General features: G+C 38.9%; 1 protein-coding gene across 10 annotated transcripts in view; it reads right to left on the bottom strand.

Annotated features, from left to right (window-relative positions):
• Positions 1 to 16,976, bottom strand: part of GBF1 (golgi brefeldin A resistant guanine nucleotide exchange factor 1) — a 125,086-nt gene that overhangs the window by 85,460 nt on the left and 22,650 nt on the right. Inside the window, exon 1 of one of the 10 annotated variants that reach the window (XM_053668582.1) lies at positions 5,512 to 5,799. The exons of the other annotated variants lie outside the window; for them this stretch is intronic. Within the exon in view, the coding sequence (XP_053524557.1) occupies positions 5,512 to 5,530 (19 nt within the window). The 5' untranslated portion in view covers positions 5,531 to 5,799. Of the gene's footprint in view, positions 1 to 5,511; positions 5,800 to 16,976 lie in introns of those variants that run through there. 10 annotated transcript variants of the gene reach the window in all.

Genomic DNA, 16,976 nt, shown 5'->3' with positions numbered 1-16,976 from the left:
ACAATATAGAGACACAAATGGGAACTGATGGCCTAAAAAAAGACAGGGTAAGTAAAAAGCATTTAGGAATTCAATAATTTGATGGAGAAGACATCAAAATAAGAAACTATCCTGCCAGATAGCGAAGAAATGGGAACATTAGTTTTAATATCTGTATGTAATCTCAGATAAGTAGAAATGGAATAACAACTGAAATCAGTTTATATAGCACATTTTATAGAACCAGTCACTTGGGAATTAGAGTTAACTCCAACTCCAGAAAGTTACTCAGCAAGCAGGAAAATAAGCTGGCAACATGCAAGCAAACAAGGCCTCCTGTATAGTCAGCAAGACACAGACCACTGCTTGGTCGAGGATTCTGACAGCAGATGAAACCTGAAATACCACCATCTACTCTCAAAACCAGAAATGTAACTGACACTCTTTTTGACAAATCAGATGTCAGCCCTCTCTAGGCAACCCGTACCAGCTGTAATCACTATGTTTTGCAGATTTTAGAAGTCATTCTTCAGCACAAAGCTAGAACAGCAATGCCTTACTTGGCCTAGAAAAGCCATTCAACTACTTCAAGGAAAGCATGCTAGGAGCTCCTTAAGGACTGGAAGAAATTATACTATCACAGTCCTATCTATCCAGTCTCAAAACATTTTGAAGCTATCAGGGGGGAAAAAAACAGAAAATCACAAGTGTTGGTGAGGATGTGCAGAAAGTAGAACCCTCACACATCACTGCCAGGACTGTAAGATGGGACTGGAAAACAGTTGGGCGGTTCCTTGAAAAGTTAAACATAGACTAACCATATGATCCAGTAATTCCGCTTATATGTATATAATTTAAAAAAACAGAAAACAAGTACTCAAATATACATACACACATTCCTAGCAGCACCATTAACAATAATCAAAAGGCAGAAACAGTCTAAATGTCCATTAGTGGATGAATGGAATAAGACAAGCTGTGGTATATATACACAATAGAATATTATTCACCATAAAAAGGAATAAAGTACTGATTTAGGCTATAATGTGGATGAACCTTGGAAACACTATGCTAAGTCAAACAAGCCAGATACAAAAGATCACACACTATATTATTCTGTTTATATTAAATATCCAGAATAGATCCATAGAGAGAGAATGCAAACTGATGGTTTGGAAGGAAGGAAGAAGGGGAAGCAAATACTTAATGGGTACAGGCTTTCTTTTTGTGGTGATGAAAATGAAGTAGCCCTGGCCAGGTGACTTGGTTGGAGCATTGTCCCATATACCAAAAGGCTTCAGGTTCAATCCCCGGTCAGGGCACATGCCTAGGTTGCAGATTCAACACCTGGTCGGGACACATACAAGAGGCAATGATTGATGTTTCTCTCACATTGATGTTTCCCTCTGTCTTCCTCTCTCTCTAAAATCAATAAACACATCCTCAGGTAAGGAGTTAAGAAAAAGAAAGAAAATAAACTAGGTAGAGATGGTGATCATGCAACATTGTGAATGTACTAAATGCCACTAAACTGTTTATTTTAAAACAGTTAATTTTATGTTTTGTGAATTTTACCCCAGTTTTTTTTAAAAAACCTCTTGAAAATGAAAGTAAAGATTTTTTATCTTTAATTCGATTTTATTTTTCTAAAGTGCTTTAACAATGTAAGAGCTTTGCTTCTGGGAAACCATAAACAAATTTCTGTTAAAGCCTGTGGTGTTTTCTCTGTATCTGTCATAGAGACAAGAAGTCGCTGCAGCCTACAGTGCAAAGGGATCACCCTGGATTCTTGCAAAAGTGAAGTAGACCTGGTAGTTTTCAACTCACCCAAACTGGTTGCTCTGAAGCAGAAATGTCTGGGAGCCATCTCTGTCTCACATTCCCACTGGAGGCTTACAGAACCCAGGCTGCTTTAGCTAGCCACAAACTCCTCCTTACGGACTCTACATCTGCTGAGACTCATATGAAGATTTCTTGTTATGAAAGACCACAGTAAGGAATTTCCCCCTCCTCCATTATAGCTCAATGCAAAGTTCTCTAGAGATCCTCCCCAGTCTTTTTCCCTACCAAAGGACAGTTTAAATCTCACCAATGGACAGGATTTTCTGGTAGAAGAACTTCAAATAGTCATTCTTCATACTGTCACTTTGTATTTCACATTATCAAAGCAAAGCATTTTCAGAGTATGAGGTCCAATCTATGATGTTTAATACCTGCTGTGATCTTTGCTCCCTTTAATAACCTCCCACCCTCCTGGAAGAAGGCCTCAGTCACCCATATCTTTAATTCAAAGACTCCTACAATTGGTGGTTTAAAATATCTACCCTGCCCTCAACCCACTCCATGATGCCATGAAGACGCACAACATAACACAACTTCCTAAAGCTCTTCCTTACTGTTTTACTAACGGCTATTTTCACAGCTTCTTTTTGGAGAAAAACATCAGGTTTTTCCCAGCCACAGAGTTAACAAAAGAGGGCAACAGTGACTCACTACCAAGGGTTCCCAAATCAGTCTCAAGGCTCACAGATTCATATCATAAAAACACCATTCCCATTAATTAACCCCGCCCCCCCACAGAACCACTCTAATAAAAGCGGTTGTTAACAGCATCAATAATCTGCTTACCCTGTCAGCTTAGGTTGGAGCACTTTAAAAGTTTCTCTTTAGGATACAAGTACAATTCTATAACTACTTTTTAGGCAGTAGGTGTTATTCCCTCCCTTAAGATCTGTACCCTCTACAGTTCCCATCACCCTGAGATGACCTTTTAATAGTATCTAGACTCATGGGTATTAACATACTACACTTTCTCTCCTCTCACCCTCCCTCTCCTCACTCATCCCTCTGGGTAGAGCATTCAAAGCTAGTAACTGCCATGTCTTGTTAGATTTTTTATTTTTCTATTACCTCTCAGCATTACAGTTCTTGAATGAATTGCCTAACCCTACCCCAGAACTTCAGCCTGCCTGACTAAACACCAGAACTAAAAAACTCATGTGTTTTTGCCACAGATAGTTACCTTCAAACATACCCAAAACAGCCTGGTTGTATTAGTGTGTATGTCATGTTTTCAGTGGATGTTCCTATTGAACTAGGGTGTCTTAATAACAGGGACATATGAAGTCTGCTACTAGAGAACATAACTAAAGAGGCAGCCCAGGATTGTCTGGGATTACCTCCTTTGGTAGACAAAGCAGAAGTACAAAGAGAAAATACATTATGATTAATATAATAATTTGTATCCAGGTAAGAAAGAATTGTCCAGAAATAAGCTATATTCACCTATCTCCTGTTCCTCTTCTGCAAATTGCCCACCTGACATTTATCTAAAGTTCTGCCCTCACTGACATAAAAAGCAAATTAACAGTTATCTCATTGCCTTTTTCATATATCATAATCACATTTTAATAGAAGCTTTTACTAACTGTATAACCTTGAATATGTCACTTACCCTTTCTAAAGCCTCAGTTTCATCTTTAAAAGGGGGATACATAACAAAGGCCCAGTTTATTTTGTAGGCTGTTATAAAAGGTAAATGAAAAAATACATGTAAACTGTCACAGCCAAGAGAAGCCTAAGGAGACATGACAACTAAATGTAATGTGGTGTCCTGGATGTAATCCTAAAACATTAAAAGGCCATTATGTAAAAACCAAGGAAATTTGAATAAAGTATAAACTTTAAGGCCATAGTAGTCAAAACAGCATGGTACTGGCATAAAAACAGACTCACAGATCAATGGAACAGAATAGAGAGCCCATAAATAAACCCTCACTTATATAGTCAATTAATATTTGACAGAGAGGGGGGTGGGCTGGGATGGGAGTAAAAGACAGAAAACTGTCTTCTGTCTTTATTTTAATTGTTGTCTTGAACAACAATTTCCCCGCTCTGACCACGCCCCCACATACAGCGTCACAACCCAGCGACCTGGGAGTCTAAGGCACTGCTTCTCACACTTAAAGGGCCAGAACAGACCAAAAATGTCACAAGATCTCAAAGCCCCACAGCCCATAGATCTAAGCGATGAAGAAATAGCAAAACTCTCAGACGCACAGTTTAAAACTCTGGTCATCAGGATCCTCACAGAACTGGTTGATTATAGCCACAAATTAGACAAATATATGAAGGCGAAACTAATTGAAATGAATGGAATTGCACAGGACACCAATAGCAACGAAAAGGAAACTGGGACTCAAATCAATGGAGTGGACCAGAAGAAAGCAAATAATGGCCAAACAGAAAAGAGTCAGGAAGCAAGAATTCAAAGAAATGAGAAGAGTCTTAGGAACCTCCAGGACATCTTTAAATGCTCCAACATCCGAATTATAGGGGTACCAGAAGGGGGAAAGGAACAGCCACCAGTGGAAAACTTATTTGAACAAATAATAAAGGAGAATTTCCCCAAGCTGGCAAAGGAAACAGACTTCCAGGAAATCCAGGAAGCTCAGAGAATACCAAAGAAGTTGGACCCAAGAAGGAACACACCAAGGCACATCATCGTTACATTACCCAAGATTAAAATGAAGGGGAGAATCCTGGAAACAGCAAGAGCTAAGGGGACAGTCACCTACAAAGGAGTCCCCATCAGACTGTCAGCAGATTTCTCAAAAGAGACCTTACAGGCAAGAAGGGGATGGAAAGAGGTATTCCAAGCCATGAAAACCAAAGACCTACAACCAAGATTGCTCTATCCAGCAAAACTTTCATTTAGAATGGAAGGACAGATAAGGTGCTTCTCAGATAAGATCAAATTCAAGAAGTTCATCATCACCAAGCCCTTATTATTGTTAATGAAATGTTAAAGGGACTTATCTAAGAAAAAGAAGTTAAAGAAACATGAACAGTGAAAGGACAGCAAACTCACAGTTATTAACAACCACACCTAAAACAAAAGCAAACTAAAAGGACAGCTAGATCAGGAGTGGAAACATAGAAATGAAGATCTCAAGGAGGGTTAGCAACAGGGGAGTGGGAGGAGGAGATGGGGGGAGAAGGTACAGAAAATAAGTAGCATAGACAGTAGATAGAAAACAGATGGGGGGGCAAGAATAGTATGGGAAATATAGAATCTAAAGGACTTGAGACACATGGTTATAACCTAAAGGGAGGGTAATGGTGGGGAAGGGGGGGTAGGGTGGAGGGGAATGAAGGGGGGGAATAGAACAACTGTAACAGCATAATCAATAAAAAAATTAAAGAAAAAATAAACCAATGGGACTATATCAAACTAAAGAGCTTTTGTACAGCAAAGGAAAAAATCAATAAAATAAAAAGACAACCCACAAAATGGGAGAACATATTCACTGATACACCTGATAAGGGGTTAATATCCAAAATTTATAAAGTACTTACAAAACTCAATACCAAAAAAACCAAACAAGCCAATTATAAAATGGCCAAAGGACCTGAATAGACATTTCTCCAAAGATGACATATAGATGACCAATAGACATGTGAAAAGATGCTCAACATCATTAATCATCAGAGAAATGCAGATTAAAACCACAATGAGATACCATCTCATACCTGTCAGAACAGCTACCATCAATAAGTCAACAAACAAGTCCTGGGGAGGATGTGGAGAAAGGGGACCCCTTTTGCACTGTTGGTGGGAATGCAGACTGGTGCAGCCACTGTGGAAAGTAGTATGGAGATCCCTCAAAAAATTAAAAATGGACAGCCTTTTGACCCAGTAATCCCACTTCTCGGAATATATCCAGAGAAACTCAAAACACTTATTTGAAAGAACATAATCACCCCTATGTTCATTATAACATTATTTACCATCACCAAGATATGGAAGCAGCCTGAGTGCCCATCAGGGGATATGTGGATAAAACAACTATGGAACATTTGCACAATGGAATACTACTTGGCCGTAAAAAAAAAAAAAAAAAAAGAAAGAAATTTTACTCTTTGTGACAGCACGGATGGACCTGGAGAACATTATGCTAAGTGAAATAAGTCGATCAGAGAAAGACAAATACCATATGATTTCACTCATATGTGGAATCTAATGAACAAACTGAACTAACAAGCAAAACAGAGACAGACTCATAGATGGAGAGCAGATGACAGCTGGTGGGGGGGGGCAACTAAGGGGTGGAGGGATTGAGCAAAAAGGAAAAAAGACTCATGGACATGGATAGCAGTGTGGTAACTGCTGGAAGGAAGGAGGTATACAAGGACTAAATGGTAACAGAAAAAAATACAATAAAAATTAACTTAAACTTTAGTTATTAATACAACACATCAATATTGGTTCATTTATTGTGACAAACATACCATACTAATATAAAATGTTAATAATAGGGAAAACTTGGTTTGGAGAATATGGGAACTTCTTTACAATAAATCTAAATCTATTCTAAAAAGATTAGAATAAAAAGGCTATTTTAAAAAGTAAAAAAAACATGCAAAGAGCACTTTATAAATTGTAAAGTTCTAGTCAATTGTAAAATACCACATAAATGTAGTGGGCTTAGTCTTTCTCATAGATTGTTAGTAAGCAGGCAGCCATTTTAAGTAGCTCAGACAACGGAGATGACTTGAAGAGTTACGTTCTGGTATGGAAGAGTCTAGCCCTCAGAAACATCCCAGCTGTTTCCTGCCAGCTGGTGTCTCATGTCTAACTTTCAATAGAGTTGATTTTCTTTGTATAATTATTTTTGTCTCTCAACCTGTCTGTATTACTGACAGAATGGTTACTTTTTTAAAAGAGACTTTATACAGGTATGTGCTTTAACTGTAAAAAGTGAACTGGAAGGCATAGGTGTGGCTACTTTATTGGGTCCATTTCCTAATTGGCTGAAATAGATCTGGGAATAGATCTACTCCCAACTTCAAATGTCTCAGACTGGCACCCAGAGATAGAACAGGGCAAGTGTACCCAAACCCTGCCAACTCCTATTCTACCCTTAAACAAAAAGAAGAAAAAGAAGAAAGCAAGAGCCCCAGAAATGCAGGAAATTGTTTCTCAGACGAAAGACAACACTTCCTTTCCCAGAACAATCCATCTCCCACACTGACATCCTGCTCCTGCTATATTTACTCAACCCAAATCTGCCGATGATATACTTCCAGCTGCACTCCTGCCACATGCTCCTATCACTCAGCCACAGAACTCAGAGGGGAATCTGTCCAGAAGACAGAGCCTAGAAATCACTACACACTAATCCATGCTTCCTCTATCGGTAGCCTTCAGAGTAAAGTGAGACAAAATATGGACAGTATTACTCCCTGTTTATTTTGGAAGTGGCTGGGGAGACAAGAGGTACTTCGTTTTATATAGTCGCTAATTTTGACTGCTCTCATGGTAGCCAATGGAAGAGGCTAAACAATGAAGGGATTGAAATGGGAAGTTAAAAATAATGCTGTTAATGCCAGCTACCCAAAAAGCATGATTTAGTAGCCTCTCCCATCCCATCCTACTAGGATCAGGCTATCAAGTCACCTTATTACAGGGAAAATTCTTCAGATCTGGGTAGATGGATCCAAGGAGTCAAGAATGGGACCATTTCATTCACCCTATCTCACACTACCCTATAACACTCTACTAGAAAGGGGAATGCCCAAACACTGGACTGGCCAAAGGTAAATTTTAGAGCTGACTTCCATTTTCCTATTTTAGCAGCTCTGTATTCTTGGTCCTTCCTACCTATGTCTGTACCCCCAGTCCCAAGTCCTTTTCTTCTGCTCCTTTCTGTTCATTCCTCCATACTTCCTAACTTTCTAGCTGCTTTTCTTTTCTTTCCCTAGTTATTTCTTTTTCTATTTATCATGGGCAAAATTCCCTCAACAAAACACAATGCTAGTTGACAAGTCTTCAATAGTAATATCATATCATTAGTTTACTATCCACAGTAGTAACAGCAAAGAACCTAAGGCTCAAGAGCAATACCTCTTTCGCCTTTTCTTTTATTTTTTTCCATTTTATTTATTTTTTTTTAGAGAGAGAGGAAGGAAGGAAGAAAGAGGGAGAGAAATATCAATGTGTGGTTGCCTCTCATGCACCCCCTGCTGGGGACATGGCTTGCAACCCAGGCATGTGCCCTGACGGAATCAAACCAGCGAGCCTTTGGTTTGCAGGCTGGCACTCAATCCACTGAGCCACACCAGCCAGGGCTCACCATTTCTTTTCTTAAGAATGCATAGTCATGTATATTGATCAGACCCTTCAAAAGAATGAAAGGAGAGGCAAAAGGAAAAATACAGAGAAAAAAGAGAGAAGGAAAGAAAAGAGTGATAGTAAACAAGAATGGAGAAATGCTTTTTCTTCCTTTTTTTACCATTATTCTCTTATAGCTCCTGGACAGTTTAAAATTACACATTTTAGAAAGCTAACGTAGAGGTTCTTAATGAGCCCTATCACACTTTTAAAATAGATTTGAAAATAAAGGTTGAAATATGATAATGAATTCATATTGCTATCCCATCCCACTTATTTTTTTTAACATTTTATTTATTTATCTTTAGAGGAGAAGGGAAGGAGAAAGGGAGAGAAACACCAATGTATGGTTGCCTCTCATGTGTCCCCTGCTGGGAACTGGCCTGCAACCCAGGCATTTGCCCTGACTGGGAATCGAACCACAATCCTTTGGTTTGCAGGCCCGCGCTCCATTCACTGAGCTACACCAGCCAGGGCCCATCCCACTTATCAAAAGGAAGGAGACCCCTGACTGGTATGACTCTGTGTTTTGGGCATTTTTCTGCAAACTGAAAGGTCGCTGGTTTGATTCCTAGTCGGGGCACATGCCTGAGTTGCAGGCCAGGTCCTCAGTTGGGGGCGTGTGAGAGGTAACCAATCAATGTTTCTCTCACACATTGATGTTTCTCTCCCTCTCTTCCTCCCTCCCTTCCCTTTCCCTCTCTCTAAATATAAGTAAATAAAATCTTTAAAAGGAGGAAGAAAAAAGAGAGAGAGAATCAGCTTCACATGGTTAACCCCATTCTGGCTTAAAGAAGCATTTATGCTGTTTGTTGAGTGGAGAACAAACAGCAGTTGGGTGATATTGCCATATTCTAGAAAATTACCACTTTTCAAAACTCTTTTTAGTTACTGTTTTTTAAAACAGAACCACCACAGCCATAAAGAAATACAGACCTTTAGGTATGCAATGCAGTTTTTTAAAAAGAAGAGAGACTCTTAACACAAGCAAGCGAGGAAGACGATTCATGTCCACACCTAAGGACAAGCACTTTAAGAACAGGTAATTTAAGCGATCATTCAAAATTCACCACCACTGCAACCTGAAAATAGTTCAGGCAAGAATCATCAAGGTATGATAAATTGTGTATGTGGGGGGGGGGGGTTAATGAGGAGCCAAATATGGTCTTAAAGTGTCTTCCCAGATTGTTTATGAGTTTCAAAGGAAAAATAGTATCTGTAGAGTGGCAAATAAAGTAACATCTTGATCAAAATTAATATCACCAATGAGGGTATCTCCACATACATCCTGAGGACACTATTATTAGTAGTGGTATGTAGATTCATGCCAGACACACATAACCAGAACCTAGTCATGAGGAAACATCAGTCAAACCCCAAATGAGGAACATTCTGAGGAAGAAGGAGGAAAAAGAAGAGAGAAAGGAAGAAGAAAGGATGAGAGAAAGGGAGAAAGAGAGAGAAGGAAGGAAGGAAGGAAGGAAGGAAGGAAGGAAGGAAGGAAGGAAGGAGGGAGGGAGGGAGGGAGGGAGGGAGGGAGGGAAGGAAGGAAGGAAGGAAGGAAGGAAGGAAGGAAGGAAGGAAGGGGGGGGAAGGAAGGAAGGAAGGAAGGAAGGAAGGAAGGAAGGAAGGAAGGAAGGAAGGAAAGGAAAGGAAGAAAAACCTGGTCTGTGTTCATAAAAGAAGTCAATATCACGAAGGATAAAGAAAGGCTGAACAACTGTTCCAAATTAAAGGAGATTAAAGAAAACTGATAATTAAATATAGTATGTGATCACTGACTGAACGGAGAAAATTTTTTTGACGGTAGAAAAAAATTTTTAATTTATCAGTTGGGATAACTGACAAAATTGTAATATGAATGATAAAGTATTATAATAATATTCAATTTGTTAAATTTAGTAACTGTACTAAATATAAATTATATAAAAGAATATCCTTATTCTTAGGAAATATACACTGAATAAAAGGTCATGATGTATATGACCTATTCTCAAATAGTTTAGAAAAAATTTTATATACATATGTATGTGTGTGTATAGAAAAAGAATAAAAAACAGTTCATGAAAAGGTATGTGAGAGAACCCCGTATTATTCCTGCAAAATTTCTATAAATTTGAAATTACTTCTAAATAAAATTTCGAAAAAAAAATTAACCATCTGCCCTGGCCACATGGCTCAGTTGGTTGGAGCATCATCCTGTACAGCAAAAAGGCTGTGGGTTCGATTCCCAGTCAGGGCACAAACCTGGGTTGCAGGTTTGAGCCCCAGTCAGGGCACATGTGGAAAGCAATCAATCAATGTTCCTCTCTCACATAAATGTTTATATCTCTCTCACTCTCAAATCAATAAAAACATATCCTCGGGTGAATATTAAAAAAAAAAACCTCACCATTAGTTGACCTAATTGAATGTCCCAACCTCAATTAGGTAAAGAGGAATTGTGGGTGAACTCGCATTCTAGATAACACTAAAACAACCTCTGGTAGCGGAGTAAGTCAACTTTTTCCTTTCCCGGGAGCTTAGAGGAAGACAATTACCAACATAAAATACAGTATTTCCCGCTCCCTGCTTTCTGTTACTGCATGCACACAACCCAGTTTTATTGACTCTTTAGCCTGCAGCCAACCTAGAACGCTTCAGGAGCCTGGCAATGTCTTCCATTCTCTAGATACCAAAGAGTTCTACCAAGTGCAGCCACTGCTCATTTCCTTTCTTGTAATAAACCTAGAGAACAAAATGAGTCTTTAAAAACTCTGAAATGAGACTAATTAAGATGCTAATCTTAGGCTCACCTGGGAGGATTAATGAGCCATATTTGGATTCTAGTAACAGAATCCATTTTCCTTGACCACTTTTCCCACAATGCTTCTGTCCAGGGCTGAACCAAGAACATCTCTTCCTAGGCCAGAGGGAACCGAGATCTTTTTGTCACAAGGCTCTCGTCACAAAAAGTATTTGGCTATAGTAGGTATTAATGAAATGCCTTGTATTTCCATTGATGGAGACTTATACCAGAAAAAAAGAGGCAAAGGAGAAAGAAATGCACTTTAAATTCAGAATGCAATAAGCTATTAAGAAAATTATAAGTCACAGGTCTTTTTGTAGAATACATTTATACTCCAACATCCACTCCAACTTTCTCTTTTAGAACAACATTAACCACTATTTAATTGCTTCACTGCGTCACTATCTCTTTCAGCCTTTGAAAATTCTAGGAATACTTTTTCTAAGGAAAAAAAAGGACATTTCTTAAGGGCATCTCTCTGACGACCCAAGATTCCCAAGGTCTAGTCTAAATACAGGTGCTTTATCTGAGATTCAAAAGATAAATATATGATGGGATGTTCAACTAATTTGAAGTCAAGACCTATCCAAAGTTACATGAGTTTTGATATTTCTTTCCTAGCAGGAGTTCCTTGGGCTAAAGATAATGGGTTGCTACTAAAAAATATTCATGTTATTTTTGAACTGGGACTATTAGATCTCAGCTATAGAAAGAACTTTCCTTATTAGCACCTTAGCTATCTATTAAAATCTTTGTTTTGTGCCCCCAGACTTCAAAATCCTAACAATTGTGCCCAAAGTGCAAACCTGAGAGGGCTCAAATGCAAAACTAAATTTTATTAGAAAAGGCAATCAGACATTGACATTGTTGACCCTAAACAAATAGCCAGATATTTCTCCAGCAAAATGGGTTTATCTGGCAACAACAAAGAATAACAATTCAGCACCTACAGTTTAATGGTGGACCACACGCAAACCCAAGAGAAACAAAGAAGAGGACCCCTCTTTTATGGGCTTGGGAATCTCTTGGAGGAAACTGAAAGTTCTAAGTACAGTAACTGTACTTTTCATTGGCTGAGTTATGGCAGTCTGTCATTGGTTGAGCTGTTAGTTAGTTGGTAAGGAGGAATCTTTTCTTCTTCCTGCTGACCTAATAGAGTAGTAACACTTCCTATTGGAAAGGCAAGGTACATCTCCTCCTGTTGAGGTTAGTAGGGACATTGAATGACACGTGAGAGTTCTCTCTTCTGGCCCCCCATTATATTTTAAATGAGGTTCTTGTCTATTAATTTTCACAACATCTTATCCTACAGTAAATTTTAGTGAATTCAGTTCTGAGATGCACAGACTAATTAATCAAAGGTGAGTACAAGTGGACTAATCAAGCCCTAAGACATCCAAGACCTTTAAGCATCTAATGAAACCACCACGCACTCAGTTACTACCAGGCAGAAGGTAGGGCAGAAGTGGCGGTGGGATAGACAATGCACACAAACACCACTGCTGTTCTTCAGACCATCTGAGAACCTCTTTCAGCACACAGGACATACAATGATTTCCTGAGGTCACATGTGGACACTGGGCAGACTTCAAACCAGTGCCAGCTGTCCACTCAAATTCCAGAACTTCTCAGATCACCAGCCCACCCAACCAGAAACTTTAGGAGGACAGGAACTATGTCTGCCTCCTTGAAAATTAGGTCCCTAATACATGGTTCAGTGTGGGGCACTGAATTTAATGCCTCACTGAAATTGAGTGGGGCACTCAATTTAATGTGTGGGGCACACATTAAGTGCAAAGAGCAAAGTTCCTGAAGAAGGTACTGTTTTGAAGTTTTTCCAATACAAATGACCCCTGCCTCAACCCACCAAAAGGATTCAAAAGGAGGGCCAGGCCATGTTTATGATGATGTGCCATCTCCCTTTCCTTGGACAAGTCAGCTTAACATCATATAAAAGGGATAAGGTACAAGATGCAAAGTGTCTAGTCAGTCACAATTACATCCCCAGTACTTATTTCCTTGAGGACAAACAATATTCTCCAGGACTGTCATGAATCAAATGGTCTCAAACTAATCTCTGCCTTAAGAAAGCTGATTAATCCAGAGAGAAACAACCATATAAATAAAACCGTTTCAGATGTAAAAAAGAAGGAAATCCTTCCATCTGCAACAACATGGATGGACCTTGAGGACATTATGCTAAGTGAATGTCAGAGAAAGATAAATAATATATGATCTCATTCTAAGAAGAAGCCAAACTCATACAAACAGAGAGCAGACTGGTAGTTGCCAAGGGGTTGGGTGATAGGGGAGATGGGAAGAAGCTAATCAAAGGTACAACTCTGGGATCTGATATATAGCATGATGGTAACTACAGTTAACTATTGCATTATATATTTGAAATCTGCTAAGAGAGTAGGTCATTTTTTAAAGATTTTATTTATTTTTAGAGAAGGGGGAAGGGCAAGGGAGAGAGGGAGAGAAACATCAATGTGCAAGAGAAATATTGATTGGTTGCTTCTCAAGTACCCCCAACCAGGGACCTGAACCGCAACCCAGGCATGTGCTCTGACCAGAAATCGAACCAGCGACCTTTCTTTTTGCAGAACAATGCCCAATCCACTGAACCACACCAGTCAGGATAAGTGCAAATCTTGAATGTTCTCACCGCCCACCCCCCTCCACACACATCCACACACACAAATTGTAATTATGTTAGATGATGATTTTATTAACTTTCTTGTGGTAATCATTTCTCAACATATACATGTATCAAATTATCACCTTAAACTAACACAGTATCATATGTCAATTATACCACAATAAAGTTGGTGGGATGAAATAATAGGTAATAACAGGGAAAGAAATGCTTTACTGAAATCAAAGTTAATAGGAATGAACCCAGATGCAATGGTCCTAAAAATAAAGGGGGCTAGGTGCCTTCAGAGAGTCCTTGGCAGAATTCCAAGAATATGGTAGAAGAGGCACCCTGACTCAACACTTTTTTTGATCCCTAGCCCAAGAAATAACATTGCAGAGAGACAAATTGAAACTAGTGCTGGAACAGAAGTAAATCACAAGCTCTCTCTACCAGAACTTTCTAATTTTTTTTAACTGTGACCTACAGAAATACAGTTTACACTGCAATGAATACAGTTTACACTATAACCCAGAACACATACATGTTTCTAATTGAAACAAAAGTTTCCCAAAATAGTACTTATCCTTATTATGTAATACACTAGTTCTTTCTATTCTCTTTCTTTTTTTCCCCCTCCCTAACGCCAATAGCTTGTACCAGAAAGCAAAGAGGTGTTCAAGGGGGTCATAATCAAAGGGACACAGGAGCTAGTTTGAAGGGACTCTCACTGGTCACACTTGGAATGATTGAGTACCAAAAATTATCATAAATGTAATTAATTATAAAACACTGAATAAACAAATCTTAACAAGTCAAAAAAAGGGGGAAATCCTTCTAACATGGGTGGTCATTAACACTAACTCCTTACTTTGAAGATTAGCAATTAAAGGGAAAGAATTAAGCATTTCCACTGACTTTTTAGGAGAAATTGTGGTTCATCCTTCAGTGTGTGAAGGAAAAAATTCTTCACAAAGAATGCCAGCTAATAAATGTAGAAAGAATGTCAATTAGAAAATCATCATTCTTCAACCTCTACTGACATAAATGATTCTGGTAAAAATTCATCAGTGGCCCTGGCTGGTGTAGCTCAGTGGATTGAGCGTGGGCCTGCGACCCACATGATCGTGGTTCGATTCCCAGTTAGGGCACATACCTGGGTTGCAGGCCAGTTCCCAGCAGGGGACTCACGAGAGGCAACCAAACATTGATATTTCTCTCCTTCTTTCCTTCCCTTCCTCTCTAAAGATAAATTTTTTTTTAATCTTAAAAAAAATTCATCAGTGGATGATCATTAGATAAAAGAATATTATGGAGCAGGATATTCAGAAGGTGCCAAATTGTTACTTCACAGGATCCTTACTAATTACAAACAGAAAAACATTTTGCAATGAGAAATATGGCAGTCACCACCAAAAGCAAGTAGTAAAACTTAACGCCACAAATACTGGGGATAACTTGACAGTAAGTGGTGATATACTATGATGTACATAGTAGCACCTAATGACATATTCTTGCCAAAAAAGTTTAACCTGAATCAAATTAAGCCTTTAATACTAATTTCTAGAATATAGGAAATATACAGGATAGAGAAACAAGTAAAATGACACCATGATGATAAAAACAAACCCAGAATGTAAAACATTCTAAAAATAAATGTGTCCTGGCTAGTTTGGCTCAGTAGATTGAGTTCTGCCCTGCAAACCAAAAGGTCTCCGGCTCGATTCCCAGTCAGGGCACATGCCTGGGTTGCAGGCCAGGTCCCCAGTAGGGGGTGCACCAGTAGAGGCAACCACACATTGATATTTCTCTCCCTCTCTTTCTCCCTCTCTTCCCCTCTCTCTAAAAATAAATAAAGAAATCTTCAGAAAAATAAATAAAATAAATAAATGCCCTAGTCTCTTCAAAAAGTCAATGCCAAGAGGGAAAAAAAGGTAGAGAAAACTGTTTAGATTTTAAAAGTATAACAAGCTATAACTACCTAATGAAATGACAATTTTGCATGGATTCTGGCTTGTGAAATTTGGGGATGAATGGAAAATTTTAAAAGACTACATATTAGCTAATATTGGTAAATTACTGTGAAGTTGCTTAGAGGTATGATAATGGTACTATAAATTATGTGGGGCAATGTCCTTATTTAGGATGCATGCTGATGGATTCAAGGGTAAAATGTCATCATGTCTGCAACTTATTTTCAAACAGCTTATGTTTGAAAATACATATGTATGGATAAAGCAAATATGGCTAACTGTTAAAAATTGTGACTCTCGGTGTGGGATGTGAGTGGTCACTGTGGTATATTATTTCCATTGTTAGTATGTTTGAAATTTTTCATAATAAAAAATTGAGGAGAAATGCTGTGCAACCCTTTATAATATCACCACAATCCACTAATGGAATGCAACCTGCAGTCTGAAAGATGCCACTTGTGGTCCATGGTAGGACAGTCACGATGATATCTTAGCTTTCACATTATCATCAGTTTGAGGCCAGTTTTCTTACACCTGCGTTTGTCCAAAACGAAGAATGAATCTTCATGAAAAGGAGCATGTGGGATAAGGCTTTCTTATTCTGCAAGCCCTCGTCAAGAATCTCCCAAATTTTTTTTTCCTGCCAATTAATAACTCACTTTTTTTTGAAAGGTAAGAATAATCAGTAGAAAAATTCCTACCAATGTCAGGGGAATGTTATTTATCCTACTTTTAGAGGATTTTTCCCAAATCAGGGCATATAACATAGAAGTCTCTTTGATCCTTTTCCTCTACAACTAATGTCCCCAACTACCCTTAGCCTCCAGTTCCCAAGCTGCTTTCCAGGACACCTGGAGGCAAGCTGCATGGCTGACTGCAGAAAAACCTTTGCTCCCACACCACATCTGGCCCTGCCTTTCCACCAAATCAAATGCCAATTTATTGCCCTCTGATGTACAGTCTATCAGTCCACATCCTGGATTGCCCCCACTTCACACTGGTCCAAAAATCCAAGGCAATAATGTGAGTTCCACAAATGGGCAAGTAATTGCTCAATAGGCATGGAACAAGGAAAGGCCAGTTGTGATGGGTACACATGTGGCAGCCCTTCACAACCCAACCTCCAGTAGTATTCGTGCTAACAGAAGGCTGGTATTACAGAAGAGATGCAATGAGAAGCCAGCCAACAGGCACCCAGGAGTGCTTGTCCATCTAAGTCCTTCAGGATCTCTCAAGACCAAAGTGATGAAACAAAGGCCTCAGAACTGGGAAGGAGCATTTCGTCACCTAGAAGCAAAATGGAGAACTTAAGGTAGTCACTGTTCTCCACTTACCACCCTTTTTTAATGAGGTGATCTGAGCTGAAATGATATAATCTCTGTGTTGTTGTATGTATACCCAGCTCTATCTTTTAATGGGTGCCAG

The sequence above is a fragment of the Artibeus jamaicensis genome, unplaced genomic scaffold (genome assembly GCF_021234435.1).
Source record: "Artibeus jamaicensis isolate MK-2021 breed Jamaican fruit bat unplaced genomic scaffold, CSHL_Jam_final contig_490, whole genome shotgun sequence".
Classification (NCBI taxonomy): Eukaryota; Metazoa; Chordata; class Mammalia; order Chiroptera; family Phyllostomidae; genus Artibeus; species Artibeus jamaicensis.
The sequence above is the reverse complement of the archived record's forward strand: the minus strand, read 5'-3'. Positions and strand labels throughout refer to the sequence as shown.